This window comes from Ictidomys tridecemlineatus, chromosome X (genome assembly GCF_052094955.1).
Source record: "Ictidomys tridecemlineatus isolate mIctTri1 chromosome X, mIctTri1.hap1, whole genome shotgun sequence".
Lineage (NCBI taxonomy): Eukaryota > Metazoa > Chordata > Mammalia > Rodentia > Sciuridae > Ictidomys > Ictidomys tridecemlineatus.
Window position 1 is genome coordinate 60,203,724 of NC_135493.1, and position 21,720 is coordinate 60,225,443.

Sequence of the window (21,720 nt, forward strand, 5' to 3'; positions counted from 1 at the left end):
TGGCTTTAAACTCATGACTCTCCTGTCTCAGCCTCACAGGCGGCTGGGATTACAGGTGTGAGCCCCTGCTCCCGACAATGTCTAATGTTTTGGTATCAACCACTAGGCAATTCCTGATTTAAATTTCTACCTGAAATATATTAGATATTTTCATTGAAGTGTGAATGGGAAATGAATTTTTTTCTATATAAAATTTCATTTAAAATATTTACTTTCTTTAGCCAACAAAATACAACTCATCCTTATAATAGCTTATCTGTAGGATCATCTATGGTGTAAAACCTCCCAACTATCTATGGTATCTAAGAATTTCGTCCATGGAGGAAATTAGCTTCATTCTGAATTTCATATTAGAACTTAAAATATAGCAAATGGTAAATCCTCAGTATCAGTATATGCAATTGTTTCTTCATTTTTTCAGTCTTCTTGATGATTTTATTTTGAATACTGCACGTGTTCTTACTTTAATGTTAGCAGGGGCAGGGAAATATAGGAGGAAGGGAGTAGGGTGCAATTTCAGGGGAACTTATATTCCTAGATTGGGGAAATCCACATCTAAAAGTAGTAAAAGGAGTGAAACTTGGGAGGTAATAAGGGAGATCCGACCTACATGTAACTATGGTTTATATATAAAAGATGTTCCCTTTTCATGCCATTTAGAATTCAGGGATTGCCTACATTAGGAAAGGTGGAAAAATTAGGATGATTGAATCATCAGCTGAAATGTTTTATTTCAAATAATACTCAGTTTATATTTTATAATCATATTTATGTTTAAAAAAGTTTAATTCCAAATTATTAAACAATTACAAGAATATTTTATATATTAACTGACTCATGGAAAGCCTCACATTCTCATAGTTAGGATTATAAGCATCTGGGAAAATTGATATAATGTATGTTATAGTGAATTATATAATATTTTAAAATTAGAAATATGTAAAGAAAAAATGAAATTGCTACTTCAAGGCATATAAGTCTCTTTTTCTGCACCATCTCAATTCAGTTCCTTTGACACCACTCATAGATTGATGTTCTAAACAGGTTCAAGTTATATGCTCATTGATGACTTTTAAAGGTGCTTTATATTAGTCCCATGTTAATTAACAAAATCTATTTCCTGCTACAGCTGGACAAGAATTCTGTGTTTATTATAGAGGATTTCTTTTTGTTCCAAGGGTAGTGCATGTCATTTTAATTTGTTACCTTTGGGACTTATCTGGTGCTTGTCTCTTATGCTTTCCCTTCCTCACTCAATCAGAGATGTTCTTTAGTATTCTTATCAAATTTCATAAAGTCTGCCCATGATTCTTGAATGCAACAAGTTTTTTCCTTCTTTACCATTCTATCATATATTTGGTATTTAATTACCTAGTATTTGTAGTGACTTCTATCTTTTTATAATGTGAACTCTGTTACCTTGATATTATTGGAAGTTTCTTGCTACATCAACTGTCCTTTTCTTGATAGATGCTGAATGGCACTGTGATGGTTTGAATAAATGGTGTCCTTCAAAAGCTCTTAAGTGAGACAATGAAGGAGTGTTCAGAAGTAAAATAATTAGATTATGAGAACTGTAACCTAATTGGTGGATTTATCCACTTGAATGTGTTAATTGGTATCCTGAGGCTAGAGAAATAAAATGTAAGGTATGACTTTTGGGTTTATAGTTTGTCACTGATGAGCAACAACTCATTTCTTCCTGGTTGTCATGTCCTGAGCTGTGTTCCTCTGACACACCCTTCCACCCTGCTGTTCTGACTCAGCTGAGGCCGAGAGCTATGGACTCAGATGACTATAGATGTAATTTCTGAAACTGTGAGTCAAAATAAACATTTCCTCTTCTATGTTGTTCTTGACAAGTTTTTTGGTCACAGCAACAAAAAAGCTAACTAAAATATACACATATTTACTTTCAATTTTAATTCTCTCTTTTGATTAAGGTTAGTTTTTAGGTGTGTTCATATTGTTTTGAAGTTTCTAAGATTTTTGTATACTGATAATCTCATAAATGACAAGGCAAATCAAGAATCATGTTCTTGCATAAATTTCACCCAAAAGATTATAGACTTAACTCATTTTTATAAAGTCATCCAAAGATGAAGTATTTCTCTCATTAGAACATAATGAATTATTATGGCATACTCTATGAAATTCATTAATTGAGTTTAAATGCATTTATGGTTATTGTGATTTTCTGCTTTGATTAATTGAAGCAAGTGGCATACCTCATTATAATAAATATGTCTGATAATCTAGAGAGATTTACCATTGCTAACTCAGTACATTTGCTTTCCAAAGCTTCTGGCTTCCATACTTCTAGTGAATGTGAGCTAATAACATGGTTCCTGGTCTGTGTTCTCAGCTTAACTATCATTCCATTTATACCTAAAAACTTCAGAGAAGTATTTCAAAGTAGTCAGCGGAAGGCATAAAAAAAAGGAATCTTACATCGTTCAGGTGAAGTCAAGAGAGGGGCATAAATAATTAAGGAACTTAGCTTCATGTTTATCATCATCTAAGCATTCTATATTCAACATGACTACAACTTCTCTCAATGATGGCCAACTCTCTTTATACATGGCCATTGATTTAAATGTCATAAACTACAAGTAAATATGCTTTAAGAGCAAGCTTAACTAGTAGAAAAAGGAAAAAATCCATATTTAATTTCAGTGATGGCTTACAAAGAAAACCAGAAATATTTTTGAATATATATTGTGTGTTCACACATGTATAAATATCAGTACAAACAAATGAGAAATATTCTGATTACTTTTACATTACCTGTAATATCTGTAAGTTTTCTATTTTTCTATAATTTTGAATGAGTGAGTCACTTAGACATGTATATGATTGTGGACAGCTTTTCTACAAGTTCAAGTTGAAGTGGTCAAATGTTTGTTTCAGAATCAGTTTTTGTTGTTTCAATGCTTGTTTGTTTTGGTACTAGGGATAGAACCCAAAAGTTCTAACCAATTAGCTATATCCCCAGTATATATATATATATATATATATATATATATATATATATATATATATATATATATATATAATTGTTTTGACACAGAGTCTCTCTAAGGCTGGCTTTGAAATTCTGATCCTCCTCCCTCAGCCTCCCCAGCCAGCCACTGGAATGCACTTCAATATCTGAAACTGGGAGCCAAGATAAACTTTTTTTATTTATAAGTTATTATCTCAGGTATTTGTCATAATAACTGAAAGCTAACAGGAAATTGGTGTCATAAGTGGAGTGGTCATTGATTTTACTATATACCTGAGTATGAGGAGAAGACTTTGTAATTGGTTGCAGGAAAAGTTTTGAAAAGTTCGGAGTAGAAAGCTAGAACAAAAACCTTAAAATGCTGTAATTGGATCTTAATGGGTAATACTGGTGGGTGTTCAGTAGAGCATAACTGTGACAGGAATGCAGACATTAAAAGCTATGCTGATGAGGTATCAAATGGAAATGACTACTGTTGAGAGCCACAGCCAAAGGGGCCTCAGCAAACTTCCAGCTGCCAGCAAACTACCAGCTGCCAGCTGATGATTAGCTCACAGCGGCCCCAGCAACATCTAGCTTACTGGCTCCTCTGCAGTGATGTTCATTGGGCTGTTTCCCTGCCCTTCAGACTGCCAGCTGATGATTGGCTCACAGCAGCCCCAGCAACATCTAGCTGATTGGCTCCTCTGCGGAGCTCCTCATTGGGTGACTTCTTTGGCTCCGCCCACGCAACCCAGCCAATCGGCCTCAAGAGCAGGAGGATTGTGGGAGGTGGAGAGGCTGGTGTGGGGGTGAGAGGCTTGTGGGAAGCCGGTGGTGGCAGTTGGGCTCTGAGGGATTTTTCCTGAGGAGCTGCTTTGTTTGGCGTTTGTAGTTCTAAAAATAAAGTTAGTTTCTTTTGACAAGTGGCTCCTGAATTGTGCCCAGCCAGACTGCGGCAGACTACTCTTGGAAATTGAATTAAAGGCCATCCTTGCTACACATTGGCAAAGAATTTGGATGCCTTTTAACTATGTCCTGAGACTTTGTGAGTGGTCAGGCTCAAAGGTGACAAATAAAGCTGCTATGTAGACCCCCCACACACACACATGAAGTAAAGGCATCAGCACCATGATATGCCTGCCAAGAAAGCTATAGGAAGCACACAGAATTTACCCATTAAAGTAGCAATGTGGGATGCAAGATGCTGATTGCAAAGGCAAGTTTTCTTAAGCTTTTTGGAGCCATAGGACAGTGTGCCCAAAATTCTGGACATGGAGACTTAGAATTTAATCTTTGCTCTGCTGGGTTTTGGTTTTGCTCTGATCTTTTCACTTATCTCAATTCCCCTTATTTCTTTTGAGAATTGAAATATATAACCTGTCTATATCTGTTGGAGGAAATTTTAGGGCAGCATAGCATTCAGGCATGAGAATTACTGGCCTCATTTAGCCAAATATATAAGGATAACAAAGAGTAGAAAGATTTAAAATGTTTTCAGTCTGACCAGAAAAGAAGTGCATGTAAACATGTGCCCAAGAAGGATGCAGTTACTAAAGAAATTATTGCCTATAAAAAAACATTTAAAGCCAAGCATGGTGGCACACACCAGTAATCCCAGTGGCTCAGAAGGCTGAGGCAGGGGAATTATAAGTTTAAAGCCAGCATCAGCAAAAGTCAGGCACTAAAAAACTCAGTGAGACCTTGTCTCTAAATAAAACACAAAATTGGGACTGGGGTTGTGGCTCAGCGGTGGAGCATTCACCTAGCAAGTGCAAGGAGCTGGGTTCAAGCCTCAATACCACATAAAAAAATAAATAAATAAAATAAAAAGGTATTATGACCAACTACAAGTAAAAAATAAATATTATTTAAAAAATAAAATAAAATAAAATACAAAATAAGGCTGGGGATGTGTTTCTGTGGCTGAGTGCCCCTGAGTTCAATCCCCAGTACCCCGGAATAAAGCAGTTAAATGCTTTGCATCAGCCCAGTAAGAAGGATGCCTAAGGTCATCTCAGGAATCTCTAACCTACCACATCCATTATATATTCAAATGTATAGAAATGCAAATTTGTTTCAAAGACCTTCATTTCAGAAGGGAATCCCAAGGGACCCTCCATGTAAAAACCATCTAGCGATTTGTTTCCCCTTGTTCAGCTAGAAAGCCATGAAGAGGTTTCTGCAGGTATGGCTCATGTATACAATGACTCAGGTATATCTTACACTTTTAGCCAGTCTTGGGGTTATCCATGTGATGTTGGTTTTGAAAACAAGCAGAATATAAGAGGAATGAGTTCATAGAGGCCTCTACCAAGATTTCAAAGGAAATTTTGGGAAGCAGGCAATGTGTTTCACAGTTAGAGTCCCTGGAAGCAGCCAATGACAGAGTCACATGTAGAATTATGAGAGTAAAGCAAAAGCTGCTATGTAGACCCCCCCCACACACACACACATGAAGTAAAGGCATCAGCACCATGATATGCCTGCCAAGAAAGCTATAGGAAGCACACAGAATTTACCCATTAAAGTAGCAATGTGGGATGCAAGATGCTGATTGCAAAAGCAGGTTTTCTTAAGCTTTTTGGAGCCATAGGACAGTGTGCCCAAAATTCTGGACATGGAGACTTAGAATGTAATCTTTGCTCTGCTGGGTTTTGGTTTTGCTCTGATCTTTTCACTTATCTCAATTCCCCTTATTTCTTTTGAGAATTGAAATATATAACCTGTCTATATCACCATTATATCATGGAAGTATGTGCTTACTTTTAACAAGGGATCACAGCTGAATATTACTAGAATTTCAGAGAAGGCTTTGTACATGGACTTTTTAGCCATGATAGAATATTTAAGACACTGGGGACTCTTGAAGTTGGACTAAATTCATTTTACATTATGAGATGAACATGAGTCTTTGAGGTCCATGAACAGAATGCTACCATTTGGATAAGTGTTCCCCCAAGATCCACGTGTTAAGACTTAGTTGCCAGCCTGTGCATTACTGGGAAGTGGAGAGACCTTGAAGGGGCAGGAACTAGTCAGAGAAATTTGGATCACTGAGAGTGCACTTGAAGAGTATAATGGGATCAGCCTCTTCATCTTCTCTATGGTGACCTGGCCATGAGATAAATGGTTTTCCTCCACCATATGATCCCACAGGCATTAAAGGAATAGGACCAGACAAATAAAGGCCAGAACCTCTCAAACCAGGACACAAAATAACTTTTTTCTCTTTATAAGTTGATCTCAGGTATTTGTTATAGTAATTGATTGCTGAGTAACTCAACGTAAACAGCATACATTGGGAAGAATGGCAACAATTGAATCTTCCCAAAAAGGTGATGTAACTTGAAAGTTATGGAAAGACACTTTTATATTGGAATAGTAAATAAATATTATGCTTTCATGAGCATGTCTGCAGTGGTAGTTGCTGGATATACCCCCATCAGTACTCTACAAATGTAAAATTAAAGAGGTCAGAGATACTGAAATTTATCTGAGGCTGATGCAGTTCCTGTAGCCATACTTCCAGAATGTGAAAGGGAAAAAAATGTAGCAATTATCCTCTCAACCCTAGAAGAGGGCTTGTATTTGAGGAAAAAAATTGAGGTCACTGCCCTCTAATGACAGAATTCCTTCCTTCCTGTATCAAGTTCACTTTCTTAAGGCTAAGATTCTTATGGAAAATTAAGAGGGTGGTGATAAGGGACAGTCAAGGGTTTGTTTTGAAATGGCAAGCAATGCTATCCCATGAAATACTGGAGATGGAGAATAGGTCTCATTCCCAGTATTTCATAGATCAGTCTCTTCATTTGTACCAAATAACCAAGGGATTAATATAGTTGCTTCCATTTCCCTAGAAGTACCACAGGACCCAAAACTGAATTACCCCCTTTGATGTTAAGTCAGTGCAAGTAACTGCTACCAGGTAATGTTAAATCCTTAGCAGTATTGGGCACCTGGAACTATATGATTTAGGTTACTAATGGTATAGATGACCTCTGGTAATTACATTGGACTTTAAATAAAGCAAGCCTACATAACATATGATTGATTATGTGGACCCTGTTTCTTGAGTGTCAAAATGTATAGGGATTTAGAATACTACCAGAGCAGGCAAGCTTAGCCAATAAAAACCCTTAATTATCTTTCTCCTCTATGGCAAAAAGCCTTTAGTCTTATCAGCACTCTTAAATTTGACATAAATGAGTATGATGAGGAGGTGATTATGAGACAAAATACCTGTGAAAGCAGCAACATGGCCAAAGTAGAAGACATACAGCCATTTAGTGGCCAACTAGAAGTTCTCTGAGACTCAACACATAGTCTCACGAGACAGGCAAGGTGTCTAAGTGGTATTGCCACTGCATAGGGAAAACTGAGAGGTTCTCAGGTAAACCAGAATTTGAATGAGCTCCATGATTTCACTGAAAGTGAACCAATGATAAGGTTAAAAAAAGAGATTGTATAAACCATAGGACAGGGCTATGACTGGTCTTGGTTTTTCACTACTTAAACACCTCAACATACAGAAGCACCAGGAATTTGGGGGTGGGCAGAGTAGATATATACACCTTTCTTAATTTTTGGTTGTCTTTTTCCATTGAAAATGGCTCTAGAAGAATTTTTTAAGTAACATATGTTCACAAACATTTTACAATTCTTTGTGCATTATAATATTTCCTGCTTCCAAGTGCAATCCTTCTTCATAGCAACAACTTCATTAAACACATATAGCCAGAAAAAGGAAATACAGTGTGGGTAAATAAAATAATTGAGGACAAGAATATTGGCCAGTTAAAATGCGTGGAAATGAGGTGTATGTTCCTATTTATTTGGGATAACCAAAATGGAGAAAACTTTGCAAACACTTTCCTATTTCCTATATTTTGATTTGCACTGACTACTACATATTTCCATGAATGAAGTTGGCAATGTGAAAAAAAAAAACTCAGTAACAATTGACAAAGTCAAAATGCTTTTATTTATACTGAAGTTTAGCAAGTACATTTTTAACAAAGAAAGCATACTTTAACTTAATATATGGAAGAACAGAGAAACCATACATATAAGAATCTAGTCTCTAACACACTACAGTATTTTTTTTAAAAGACAAAAAGCCAAGCTGAAATGATCATAGAAAAGCATCAAATATGGTCAATTTACTTTAGCCATTAGGATTTAGTTCATATTCTTAAACTGGTCAATCTAATGTGAGGACAATGTTTACATCATTGTTATTAAAATTTACACATATTCCTTTTTTAATGTAACAGATTGAATAGCTGCTTAAGTAAACAAAGCTTTGCTGACAAACACAATTGAAAATACTCCATGTTGAATAGTTTCAGAGATAAACTGGAATCACAAGCATCTTCATTTATGTAAAGCCAGCGAGGACCTTTCAGGCCGAATAAAACTGTTGTGCCATTGCTAAACAGTAATAGTTACCTCCTTTAAAAAAAAGAAAACAAGTTAGTTCTTCTGTAGAATAAATCTGATACATGCTAAAAATTACTAAAACTTTTATCTTCAGGAACCTAAAATGATTGAATGTAACAGTCTGATTCAGTATTTATAAAAGTTAACAACATTATGTTAATGTCAGTTTTCAAAAATTCTTCAATTTTCATGATATAGCTTCTGCTCTTCTTTGGGCAGCATTGAAGAAATTGAAGACTAATACTTTTTTCCATGAAATTTGTTATAATGTTTATAATGATCTATATTATTTTTCCTTTTACACACAATGGTACATTGAAGTCCCTATACCAAAATAGGGGAAAAGGAGTTATATAGTTTTGACCTAAGATAATTACAGCTTTATACATTTAGAATTTCCTCTCCCCAGTTTAACCTTAAGACTGTGTATACTGCATGAAGGGAGACTAGCTCTGCATACCATTATGACCAGAAGTTTTGGTCAAACCATTATTCATTTAAATGTTGATCATCTAGAGTTCATAGTATCCTAGATTTAAGTAACACTTGATAGGTGTGGCTAAAAATTATCAATGAAGGATTTTTAAAAATTTGTTATATTTCTTTTAGTTTAACCTTGCTATTTTCCATAACAATAGCTTATTACCTGGATATCTTACTAATCACAAATTGTCCTTTGCTTACAAAATAAGACACAGTGGGAAAGAAAGTGTGGATGAATCAGTATGAACCTATTAACTATGCTTAAGAAATGCTAAAAGCTGTCTATTAGTCAAATGTATTATCTTCACATATAAAGAATACATTATCATTTTTGAACTGATATGCCTAGTGTAAATTATTCATTTATTTCTGGTTCAAAGCTTAGCACTGTAAGGAGAAAAGTATACATTTTTGGACCTTATGCATGGTAACTTTAAAATATTTATTCTTTCTGTGTAAAGGGTATCATGGTCTGTCAATGGAAATTTTTGGATAAGATTTCTGAACCAAAAATAAAGATAAAGTAAGGTAATAAGAGAATAAATGAGTTTGATTCTGTATTAGTCAGAATAGCTATAAAATTGGACAAAACTCGCATAATTGGCAACCAGATATTTTTCCAAGGAATACATAGAATTTATCAGATATTTTTAGCAGAGAAAAATAAAACAAAGCTTATATTTTTAGAAACTCTCTGGTAATTTGTCAATCCAGATAATTGCTCAGACTGCTTCGTACATGGAGTCTGAGAATATTTATTCTGATGAAACTAACTAGTTAGTTGCTTAGTTCTCCAGTCTACCTCATCCTCTGTATACACAGCCTAAATATCATAGGAAAGATCTTCAACATCAAACGCAAGACAGTTATTTTACCAGGATTCAAATTTATACAATATAGTAAAGCTCAAGTCATGCAGTACAAAATGTGAACATTATAAACTTGAAAGCAATGGCAAAACAAATAATGCCCTCTAAAAAGGTACATAAACACAGCAGTGAGTGCCAAAAGACAATCAATATTCTTCATTCAGAAAAATGCAGTTACTGAAAATCTCATTTATTATGTATAATTCATGTCTGTATTAAAAGAGACAAACATATCTGCCCACACACTTCATTAAATGTCCCTGCTTATAAGGCCTACCAGGAACAGTTTCCATAGCAACTTGAAAATAAAAAAGAATTAAAAAAATAAAAACCTAGGCTAGCAAGAAAACAATATTTATATGTATCAATCTTTTCCCCAGCATACAACAAATTGAGATTTCATAGTAGTAAATTTTTTCCCCAATGTTAAGATCAGTAGCAAAATACACTCCTGTGTAGCATGCTGTATAAAGCTGACACCTATTCTGTTATTGTTTTACATATGGCAATGCTAAATGACCAAAAAGTAGGAGCCAATATTGACCTGCTAACTGACACTGATCCTTGGAGCAATCTCAAAATTTGCCACATTTCAATTTCAAAATGCATTTCAGCTATAATATGAGTGATTTATCATTTAGTAGTAGCTGTCAAAACAAACTCCTAGATAAAACAAAAACATCTGGAACCATAAACAGAGGAGTACAGTAGCTGAATTTTAATACAAACCCAGCATGTTCACTTCATTAGGAACAGGAAACAGCTAATCAGTAATTGAATGTTTATGTTTTATGTTTTTAAGAGGGTTCTTACTTGAGCTCCAAACAGAGATGATCTAATATACACTCTGGATGTAAACAATTTTAAAGATCAGGAAGAGCAATGAACAAACCCTCTTTGGAGGAATGTTAGGAGCTTAGAAATTTAGAAGGAGGGACTCATACTATCTGGGGAGTGCTGGCAAGGTTTATTACTTTAATATTCATCCAATAGGTAAAGAGGAAATTTGAGGTATATAAACATGATCAATTTTAAGTAAAAATGTAGTTACATGCAGCCCTTCCCTTAGCACAACACTGCCTGACATGGGTATAACCCATGGCACAGAAGGCTGGTATGGCCTTCTCCATACAAGAGACAACATACTGCTTGGTTGATTTATCTTTTGAGGGCCACAGATGGCTATCCCAACATCCTTTAAGTGTAAGACTTGCCTCCTGTGTTATATACCTAAAGATTATAAAAAATTAGATAAATCAGGTGTCCAAAAGTAGATATATGCAAAAAGTCTAGAAGAAAATACAAGGGGATTCTTCATAGTCAACCAAAGTGAAATATATATATATATATAATAGCAGTAGTGTGTTTTTAAGTGCCTTGATTTGAAAATGATATTCAATTTTCCCTATCATTCAATATGTGCCATTTGAGTATATAATGTTGAGACATTTTGTAATGTTTTATTTTCAGTTATATTTCATTGTTATTCAGGTCAGATATCTGATATTAATAAAATTTTTCATTTGATTTGCCTAAACATTATTTATGACTTACTTCTAATATATTTTTTTTCTGAATTGGGCTAAAACATCATACCTACTCTACAAAAGCAGACCTTCTATAGTCCATAGATAGCATCTGAAGCCAAATGTCTGTGCCTTAAAAAAATCTTTCTGTATATAAAATGACTAAAATGTCATATTCATTGACATGAAATAATGGAATATTTCATAGTATGTAGAATATTTGCAATTCCAACTAAAACTGTATATACTGATAAAGTTTTATCCAGTCTAACAAATAGAATGGATAAAACTCATTTGGCCCTTTGCATAAGATGGGTGGTGCTTTGGTCACATCAGAACTTAATTCTAGGGCAGATATAACAAAATATATCAAATTTGCTTGATGTAAGGAGGCATTTTAGGAGTGAAATTAAATGTTTCTGATTACTTAAATATCTATTGTATTCTTAGGAGGCATAAAAATGATGACAGGTATATATCATCAGTCTTTGACCATGTATCTGTTAAGTAAACAGTTAAAAATACTTAAAGCCATTCTCTGGGCAATTCAAGCCAAGTGATCCATTTGGCCCTAATCACTTGAACATGTTATGCATCTGGCCCTATCCAGAACAGAGGGTGGAAGGTAGAAAATATTCATGATGTAAATGTACCATTGCATCTGCCTATTTTCTTATGTCTATATATTTTACATTCTGTTTGCTTATTGATCACATAACAAAGAGCAAGCAAGACTGGGGATAAGAGAGAAGAAAAAGAATAAAAGGAGATTTTTTAGTAGTCTAATTTATCATTGCCTTTCTTACAGATAAGTAATATGCTAGCAGAAAGGAGTTAAATGTTTTGCTCCACCAACAACTTTTCAAGAAAATTGTGGACATGGTAAACACTAAAAACTAGAGCTCCTCTATTTCCTTAGAGAACCCTACAGCAAAGTCTTTCTTTTAGAAAAGTGAGTTCCCAGGCCATGATAACAAATATTCATTAATTGTACAAATGAATTACCTCCTGATATATTTTCTGTTAATTATCAGGTCTGACAAATAAATCTATTTCATAGTAACCACAACTTAAAGCAGGAATGTCTACATTTTATCTCATACCATCTAGAAATAACATTTTCTGTGTATTAAAATGTTTTCCACCTACTTACCCCACTAGGATGCTGTGTGAATTAAAATGATAATGTTTGTGAAGCACTATGAACTCCTTGAAAAAAAGGGATTAAAGAAGTATAAAGTATCATATTCACTCACTCATCATTATGATTATCCCCTAAAAACATATGAAACCCATTCTCTAGCACATTGTTTCTGTAAGTGCAAGATTCTATTTATCAGTAATGAACAAATAGTAATTGAAGGTTCCATATTTTAAGAATTTGAGTATGAAATCTAAAGAATTACAACACTAGATAAGCTGGTAACTGCTACAGCACCCTATTCGTGCCTATGATCAGTTGGAGTTCCGGCATCAGTGTTCAGGCTGCACAGAAAAAACAATAAGACCTGGTCAAAATTTCATTCCAACAAAGAAAATCCAAATTCTACTCAATGCATGTCACTGAAAAACACAAACTCTATAAAAGTATTTTGTTCTACTATATATGTTCAAGATTTGAATAAACTAGTGTGTTGTAAATGTATTATTTTATTAGGTTTATCCCTTAATTACATATTCATTTATGTGCGTCTCATTCTATTAAAAATAAAATTATACAAAGGTGAGCAAAACTGTAGATTTACAGTAGTTTCAAACTTAATTTTATTCTCTAGGGGTAATATTGACAATATAAAATGGTGTAAATGATATTCCCTAACTCTAAAATATGCTTATGAGCCCCTTGTGCATGTTCTACTGCTTTACAACCTGCAATGAAATGCATGACTAGCTTAATAAGCAAGGAATTTAGGAGGTTTTCTTTTTTTTCCTCCACAGTCTAAAGAATGAGTAAAGATCCACACCATTTTCTGTGAGTTATTATCTTTGTTAAGGATTGCAATTTTCTCTCAAGATGAGATTTCCTTCCTTGACAGGACGTTATTTGAAAGTAACTGCTGACTTTTTAATTTTTTAAATAACATACCATATTCTCTATGTTTGGGAGGTTTCTATCTGGAGCAAAATGCATGCATGATTTTTTCTAGCCAGAACACATATTTCATTCCAAGTGTTTCCTCACTATTCGCTCACTTAATTACTGGCATACTTTAGGTTTTAAAACCTTTCTTTTTGGGTAGCTCTAACTTACTGTTGAACTAATGGCAATATTTTAAATGAGTTCTAATAAGTAAGTTTCACAGTTTCTTTAAGTTGTTTAATTAATGAGGTGTTCCTAATTTTCAAATAGGCACAACATCATTTGGCACAAAGTAACATCACCATTGAAAGGTCATGTTTTTCTAACCTGAACAAGAAAGGGATAAAACAATGTGCTTATTAAATCAGCATGCTTTAGTCTTAGGTGCAATCCAAATTAAATGTACAATTAATTGTATGAACTGTATTTCGTTGTGGAAACATGTTCAGTGTGTGTCATTATAAAATCAAATATATAATAGTAGTGAGGTTAGTTTGGGGTCCAGTTAGTTATTAGTGAATTAGTTCAAATATGGAGGTACTTATCTGAAAGAATGAAAAATAGACCATTGCATGCAAATAATAAAATTGTATGTCATTTCATTCATCTTTGTCTAATGAATAAAATTATTTGGAGCCATTATTTTCAGAAGAGTCAGGTTTTTATTTTTAGAATAAAGGGGTTTTGAAACCTCTATTTGAAAAACAGAGATTTCTTTAAATAAAAACCACTTGACCTTGGTTATTTCTAAAAAGTAATTATATTTATAATTTAATCAAAATCAAGACCAGCATGGGTCATTTTTCTTTTTTATAGTTTTTTAAATAACATGCAGGTAGCAAGATAATGGAGTTTCAAACTCTCCTGCACATTTTTAGAATTAATTATTTAATTTGCCCTTTCCCCATTTATTGAATCTCCTGTTCTTCTAAAACTCACCCTAAAATGGTAGCATGAATACCCTTCTGTTCACACATGGGGATAAAATATAGCAATATATTCACCACAGCTATTTAGTGAAGAGCATAAGTTTGAAAGTTTTACACATCAATTGTATGTGAAATATTGTATCACTGCTAACATCTACATTTGCAATCACAAATACCAATTTCATGTACACTTTGTAGGGCATAATAATAATGATAGTTTCTACTTGGCATACTTTTCAGAGTTTGTATCTAACTTATAAATAAAATAAATTTAAAAAGATTAGTCAAGTATTATGTTAACTATCTTACTACATTAAAACAGGGAAAGGTTGAATGATTTCTCAAGGATAGAAAATTGAGTTAGCCAGTTAGAAATGGAGAAATCCTGGTTATTAGACAAGTGCTCTTTCTGCAACTTCTTTTTGCCTCCCATATACTTGACTTAAAATAGAAATAAAAAGATGTGTCCAGTACAGAGAAGTATAACTTTGGGCTCATATTAAAAGCTTTACAAATATTGGAATTCTATTTTCTAGCATGAAAGAAGAAGAAAGGGAAAGAAGAATATGTGAATGCTACTATTTATGAAATGCTGACTCTATCAAGAGATGCTCTAAATACATTTGTCACATATGGAATGCCATTTTATTTCACGATTTTCACATAGATTATGATCTACTGAAAATTGCTATTTATGTTTTTATGCTTTTCCCCTAAAGAATCTAAGTTTCTACCTATATCCCACTTTTCATAAATATATAAATTACAAAAATGTTTTGTAAGAGTCAAATTATTGGGATTTTGTATAGGATGCATACTGAAAATATTTAATGTAACATATAAACACATAATTAAGTTCTTTTCATAATAATGTTTAACTCTTTTGTGTGCTAAACTCATAGGAAAGCAGCATAAAATCTGATTTCAAAGGAACCAAAGTATGGAAGAAAATGAAAACAACAAAAAAACATTAAATATCCTATAACTTGTACAATGTTTTAAATGACAATATCCAACATTTCCTATAGAAGGTAGAAATGCAGTTACCAGGATATTGTACATTTTCAATATTTATTAGCTCTCTGTTGCTGGTTTTTACCCAGTCACTCACAGATTCTATGATCACCTTGCATTTATTCATTTTTTAAAAGAAAACAAGAGCACTTAAACATTTGTGGGAGAAATAGGGAAGAAATGTTTATGAAAAAATGATGCTTTCTTGAAAGCTAGCTAAGGAATTAGGAAAAATGTTGCCTTCATGATCATTTACATTATTGACAAAAAGTAGATTCCAGATTAAAATGCAGATTATAACCAATATTAGTTTTTAAGCATTGAAAAAGTAAAACATAGACTTGGAGATATCAAGAAGGTTTGTATGAAATCCCAATGAATTTTCTTTAAATACACTTTAATTTCCAAAGGTGAATGTTATATGAAATGAGAAAGATGCTCCCCAGAGCAAATAAATCTTTACACAAATGCCCCATAAAAAGAAAATCTCAGACTAAAATTAGATAACTAAAGATCTGTCCAAGTTGAATCCTGTCAGTGTGATGTGAGCTTGAGCACAAATAAGAAATATTTTTATTACTATTTCATTTGCTTGCACAGTTTTACATAGAAAAGAGAGATGTATAATATTTGTTTAATTTTTGTAAACACTATCCCAATCTCTACAAATTTTAAGGCAGAAATGATTACTAAATTATAGTTGGTTTTACAGTGTTTTGACTAACTTTGGGAGAAGTTCTCCTCTTGTGCACTGTTCTGTAGGATATAATATTTGGTCTTGATAAATTTCTTGGCTATTTAAATATGAAAAACTTTTATAGATACATGATTTGATAGTGATATGTAGTGAGAACAATGAGTGAGTTAAGATTCCTGTTTCTTAGTTTCCACTATGAACAGCAAGCAAATAAACTTATCTTGAAGCATTTTCATACTTACATTACTAGGATTAATCGTACCATTCAAAATTACCATATAGGCTTAATACTACTAGAGGACATTTTTGTTAAGAATGGTAGAAAGTTAATCATACTGTACATACATCAGAAATTGCCTTTCTTTTTCTCTACTATCCCAATATGAATTCCTCATTCTAAGACTGATGAGCAACTTCACACGAGATCAGCACATATTCATGAGGAAGCAATATAATAATTCTAATTTTTATAGGTTGTATAAAGATGCCAGTATATGATTACATACTTCTACAAAAATGTTGTATGTTGTATTAATTAAAACACAAATGTGACAAAACCCTTTAATCAAATACTTTTTCTTATGCATTTCCTGAGATATTTACAGATTGAAGATAGGGTAGTACGAATCCCAAGCTTAAAAATTATATTCTGTATGTATAAAGATGAAACATAAAGAAACTGGTCAAACAGATATCATAGTTAAGTTAAACAATCTTTCCTAGACTATAGTAAAACAGATCTGTTAATTAACAAATTATTCTTGGAGGTTAAAATGCTGGGTACCAGAACAACTACCCTATCCTGGCTTCAAATTCTATTTATTTTGCTATCACTAAAATTTCATCTGTTATGTAAGTGAACTGTAAGTCTTACATCTATAGATCAGATTTTATACAATCATCAAAATTAGTGACAGCCTTTAATCACTATAAATAATTCAGTTAACTATGTGAGTAAGTGGTACAAGCCACTCCATGACAACCAGGCTCTAAATGATTAAGCAATGCAAGCTCTTCACATCTTCTTAAGAAAAAAGCTAAACACATAATATGTGCTCTAATGAGATATTTCACAATATAGAGTTATGATTTGATATGAGATATGTGACCAATCAAGATAAAAATTCTATGGATGATGAAGAAAATAAAGAGACACCTTCTTTCTGAGAATGAAAATAAAAAGATATACATTGTCTAATAAACCTTATAGGGGAAAAATCTGCTTGTGAGAAAGAAGCTGAGAAGCTGAGATCTTCTCTGTGGGTTGTGTGCTAGAGCCTTTTCTACTTCTATGAAAACAGTTGCAGTAAAGTTTCTTTGGATAGTAAAAGACTTTCAAATAAATCATTCAAGAGAGAATCTTTAAGGAGTCCTGCTTCCTACTATCCATTTGGTCTCTGACTTGTATATCTCTGCTTTACAAAATAACATTTACACTTTAAAATGGAAATATTAGAGTACCTGTATATATCTTAAAACACAGCACAAGATATCAGGGGAAGAAAATTAATGATTGATGAGGTTAGAGTAAGAAGTATTCCATGGAACCTCTAAAGAAAGATAGTACACTGTGATGGAAGTTAAAAGAAAAGCCTATTAGAGAAGTTCCGTCTACTCTTCCTTTCATTTTTCTTATCATATCACATACAAGGCAAGACATTATACAGGATTTATCTTTTCCTATTTCCTTTCATACTATCATCATTTTCCTTGCTATTCTTCCAACTTTTATAACCCCAATCCTATTGCAAGGGTAGTAGCTTTTAGTAAATATTGTCATGGCATCTTAAACTCTCTGGAAGACTATTGTTGTGTGTTAGCAAATGTGCAGCAAATAGAAAAGATACAATAGAAGTCGCAGGGGGCACAAAAAGATAAGCACTGTTCAAATTTATTTTTAATAGCTTTATTTATTTATTTATTTATGTGTGGTGTTTAAGATCAAACCCAGTGCCTCTCAGGTGCTAAGCAATTGCTCTGCCACTGAGCCACAACCCCAGCCCTCAAAATGATTTTGAGATAATGAATAAGATTATACATATTTATGTGCATTTCATCTTAAAATATGTATTTAAATACCTATATTTTTATTAAATTATGTTTTTAGTATGTCTTTTTAAATACTTAGAAATTAAAATTGTTTCTGGTACCTTTGAAGTCAAATGGAATCAATCATTTTGCTTTTAATTCTTCATTAGCATCTTTGCCAGATACTGTATAAATGAAATCATGAGTTTTGTATTACTAAATGGACATTCTATACTAAGGATAGGTTTCTAAATTTTTTAGTGAGCAAAAATGTTTCATAAGGAAAATAAAGTTCAATGAGTTTACTTCTAATGTGTTAGTAGCAAAATAAAATAAAGAGTATTTAAGATTCTACTGTATTTATAGGAAAAATACCAGAAGAAAATATATTTAACTGTTAAATCATCTTGTATCTATGTTATATAGGTAGCCAAAAGGCAAATGTAAAAGGCAAGACATTATACATTATACATTATATGCCTTTCCAATTACAAAAACTAAATTATTAGATTTTTCATTTGTTTTCTTTTTACCCAAACAAATGCAGTGGCAAAAACAGGAACAGTGTGTCACTACACCCTTGTTCTTTATGATGCTATATCACCTGAACTTTTTGTTCTTTTATTGTATGACTAGAATGTCAGTTCATGAATGCTATTGTCTATTTTCCAAAATTTTAGGAGCTTCACATTCTGTTTGTTTTATCTATTATTATTAAGATGATGATGCCAATTTTTAAGAATTTAAGAAACATACATTGTCAACTGTACCCATAGCTCCCAACAATGAAATATAGTCATACAAAAGTTAAGTAAGGTATAAACATGCAAAAGGAGAAGTCTCTCTGCGATCATAAAATGATGTTATTTTCTGTTCAGCAGTTCATGTTACTGCTGTTCATGCTAATTAATTAAAGGAGATGTTGCAGTAATGTGCAAACAGGGAATCTGAGAAACTGAGAGGGCTTTTAGGTCTCCAAGTAAAGTTAAGTCAATCTGGGCGCGGGCAATCAAATATAATGAAATCACTTGTCAGTGCTAAGCTTGCAAAAACTGTGAAGTTTGACTAGGGAGTAAAAGGATTATAATTAGATTTCCAATAGGATAATAACTAAATGGCAGAATGCAGTAAAGAGAAAATATTACTTTGTTAGCTAATGGTACTGCTGTTTGGTTTTGGTTTTTATCAGCTCACTTGTAGTTGTGCTAATTTAATTTGCTTTTATCAGCAGAAATGCACTACACAAATGGCACTTGAATGTCATTTGCAAAAATCATTGATCTGAAGGTGCACTTAATGACACCTGGTATGTTTATTTTATGTGAAGGGGGTGTTGGTTGATAAGATGGTTGATGTGCTGTCGTTCAGATTCCCAGTTGAATTGTAGGGATCTGAATGGAACCATAGCAGTGTACCTGTTCCACTGAAAACTTCACCTCCAGAGATAGTGCCTATACCTATAGAAGTGAGTATGTATTCATTGGTAGACTACCTTAAACATTCAGGAATAGTTGAGAAAGTAGACTACTAAAATCTAAGTTGTACAGATATTCTTTTATTGGAAGGTGGTCTATGTATGATATCTAGTCTGCTAAAATTCAAAGCATGTAGGAAGTTATATAATTAAGCTGGTGAAATTTGTTAAACATAAAAGTATATAGTTCATGAGTAGTTTGTGCCATATATGGGAATTATGATAAAGGTGGATATGACTTTATTTTTTCTAAGAAAGATCATGCAAGTCCCTCCCCCATATTCTCTTAAGGAGGTAACACAGTGGAACTAATTGGATTTTAAAGGCAGAATTCCAGGTTAAGGGTAGATATCCAGAAAAATTATTGACAATAAGAAAAGAGAATTTCAATGATACTGAAACTGGTTGCTGTGATGGAGATGAGTATTGGAAATGGCATTTATTGCAATTCTGTAATAATGATGCTCACAAACAATGGTAGGAAATAATCTTCCAAGTTACAAAAAAAAGTGAGTAATGGAGGGAGGTAGAAAATATGAAAACAGTATCAACATAAGTCACAAAAAACCCATAACACACAGAAAACAAAATTATTAGCAAGAATAGAAAAACAATGACTAAAGTTGTATTTTATGTTTTTCAAGCATTATATATTTTTTGAAGATCACAGACAAATATAAAAGGCATCTTTCAATTCTAATCATCTCAAATAATAAAAAAATTATCAGGATTTTTTAGGTAATTATTTGAATTAATTCATTTGGTAAACTTCATTTAAGATTAGTTCTGGTAATATTTTTAGCCATCGATTACCCTGGCTAATAAAACAAATCATTTTTGCTAAAAATAACTTCTTTGATATTAAGATTGTAGTCTAATGTAATTTTAACATAAGATATTTACTCTACTTTTGCTGAAAATGATGAGAGTTTTAGCATGTAGTTTAAATTCTGTGCTAAGACAAGGGAGAGTGCATGCTTTTCCACTTTTATCACATTTATCCTGAATATCATTTGATGCCATCTAAAAGGCAGATCTCCAATAAATAATTGTTAACTCACATATTTTATCATAACCTACATGTTTTATCATATATGGAAAATGTTAAACACAAATAAATAATAAAAGTCAACCCCTTTGCTTTAAAATAATTTCCATCTAAATCCATTTAAATATATATCTAATTATATTATGTTAGCCAGAAAAAAACACAGTAGAACTTATGCTTAGTGACAACTAATTTTAAATACTCATGTGAAAAAGCCATTCTTTTAAAATTTTTTTTAGTTCTATGTGGACACAATATCTTTATTTTTTTAATGTGGTGCTGAGGATTGAACCCAGTGACTCACATGTACTGGGAAAGCGCTATGCCACTGAGCCACAACCCCAGCTCAAAAACGTCATTCTTTACAGACTTTAAAAAATTTAAAAATTTGGACCCAAATGGAGACAGTGAATATACTTTTGCATATATCACCAAACTGACAACCCACAAATAAGATATCTGTTGCCTATTGCATGGAAATGTAGAAACTTCAGGACAATTCAGAGGCTTCTATTTATCTCAGAATTGGGAAAATGTTATTACTATGAGCTAAAGGCAGCATATGAATTAAAGGTAAAATAGCAAGTAATTGGATAATGGTATAGGCTTAAAACATAATAAAGAAAAAAAAAACTATTAGTAATATGTTTGGTTTGTTTCTTCCAGCTCCAAACTGACCTAACATACTTTTCAAATTAGGGGCAAAACCAAGCTCTATGCTCCTTAAAGAATGTGTCTATATTTGTATGTCACTGATTCAGAATGAATCAAATAAATGTTACAGGCTATTCATCCCTACCATGGCCCTAGTATGTGATTGCAACCTCATACACCAGGCCCCCAACTAGCAGGAGTGTCTTCATAAATTTAGTTATGGTATATCTAGTGGACAAACATTCATGCAATTCAAATGGCTTTTCTTACAAAGACACAGCCTTTAAATTTTGGGTAAAAAGCAGGCAAGCATAAAAAAAAGCTAAGAAAAAGCAAAAGCTTCAGTGAATGAGCCAAGCATGCACACTGTCACATCTAATAGTAAATGTGTTAGTTAGTTAGTTCTATCCAGCTGCAGCAGAATCAGGCATTATAAAAGATCCATGAGCGATCATGATTTAAAAAATTACATAAATACAAATTTTAAGTTTCC

General features: G+C 33.0%; 1 protein-coding gene across 13 annotated transcripts in view; it reads right to left on the reverse strand.

Annotated features, from left to right (window-relative positions):
* Nucleotides 1–7,948: 7,948 nt before the first annotated feature.
* Dach2 (dachshund family transcription factor 2) overlaps nt 7,949–21,720 on the reverse strand; it is a 488,288-nt gene continuing 474,516 nt past the window's right edge. For 11 of the 13 annotated variants that reach the window (XM_021728784.3, XM_021728781.3, XM_021728779.3 and 8 more), the window contains one exon: nt 7,949–8,437. In XM_021728784.3, coding sequence (XP_021584459.2) covers nt 8,388–8,437 — 50 coding nt within the window. In that variant the 3' untranslated portion in view covers nt 7,949–8,387. Of the gene's footprint in view, nt 12,789–18,173; nt 18,237–21,720 lie in introns of all 13 variants that reach the window. The other 2 variants (XM_078034575.1, XM_078034577.1) reach the window with 2 other exon arrangements.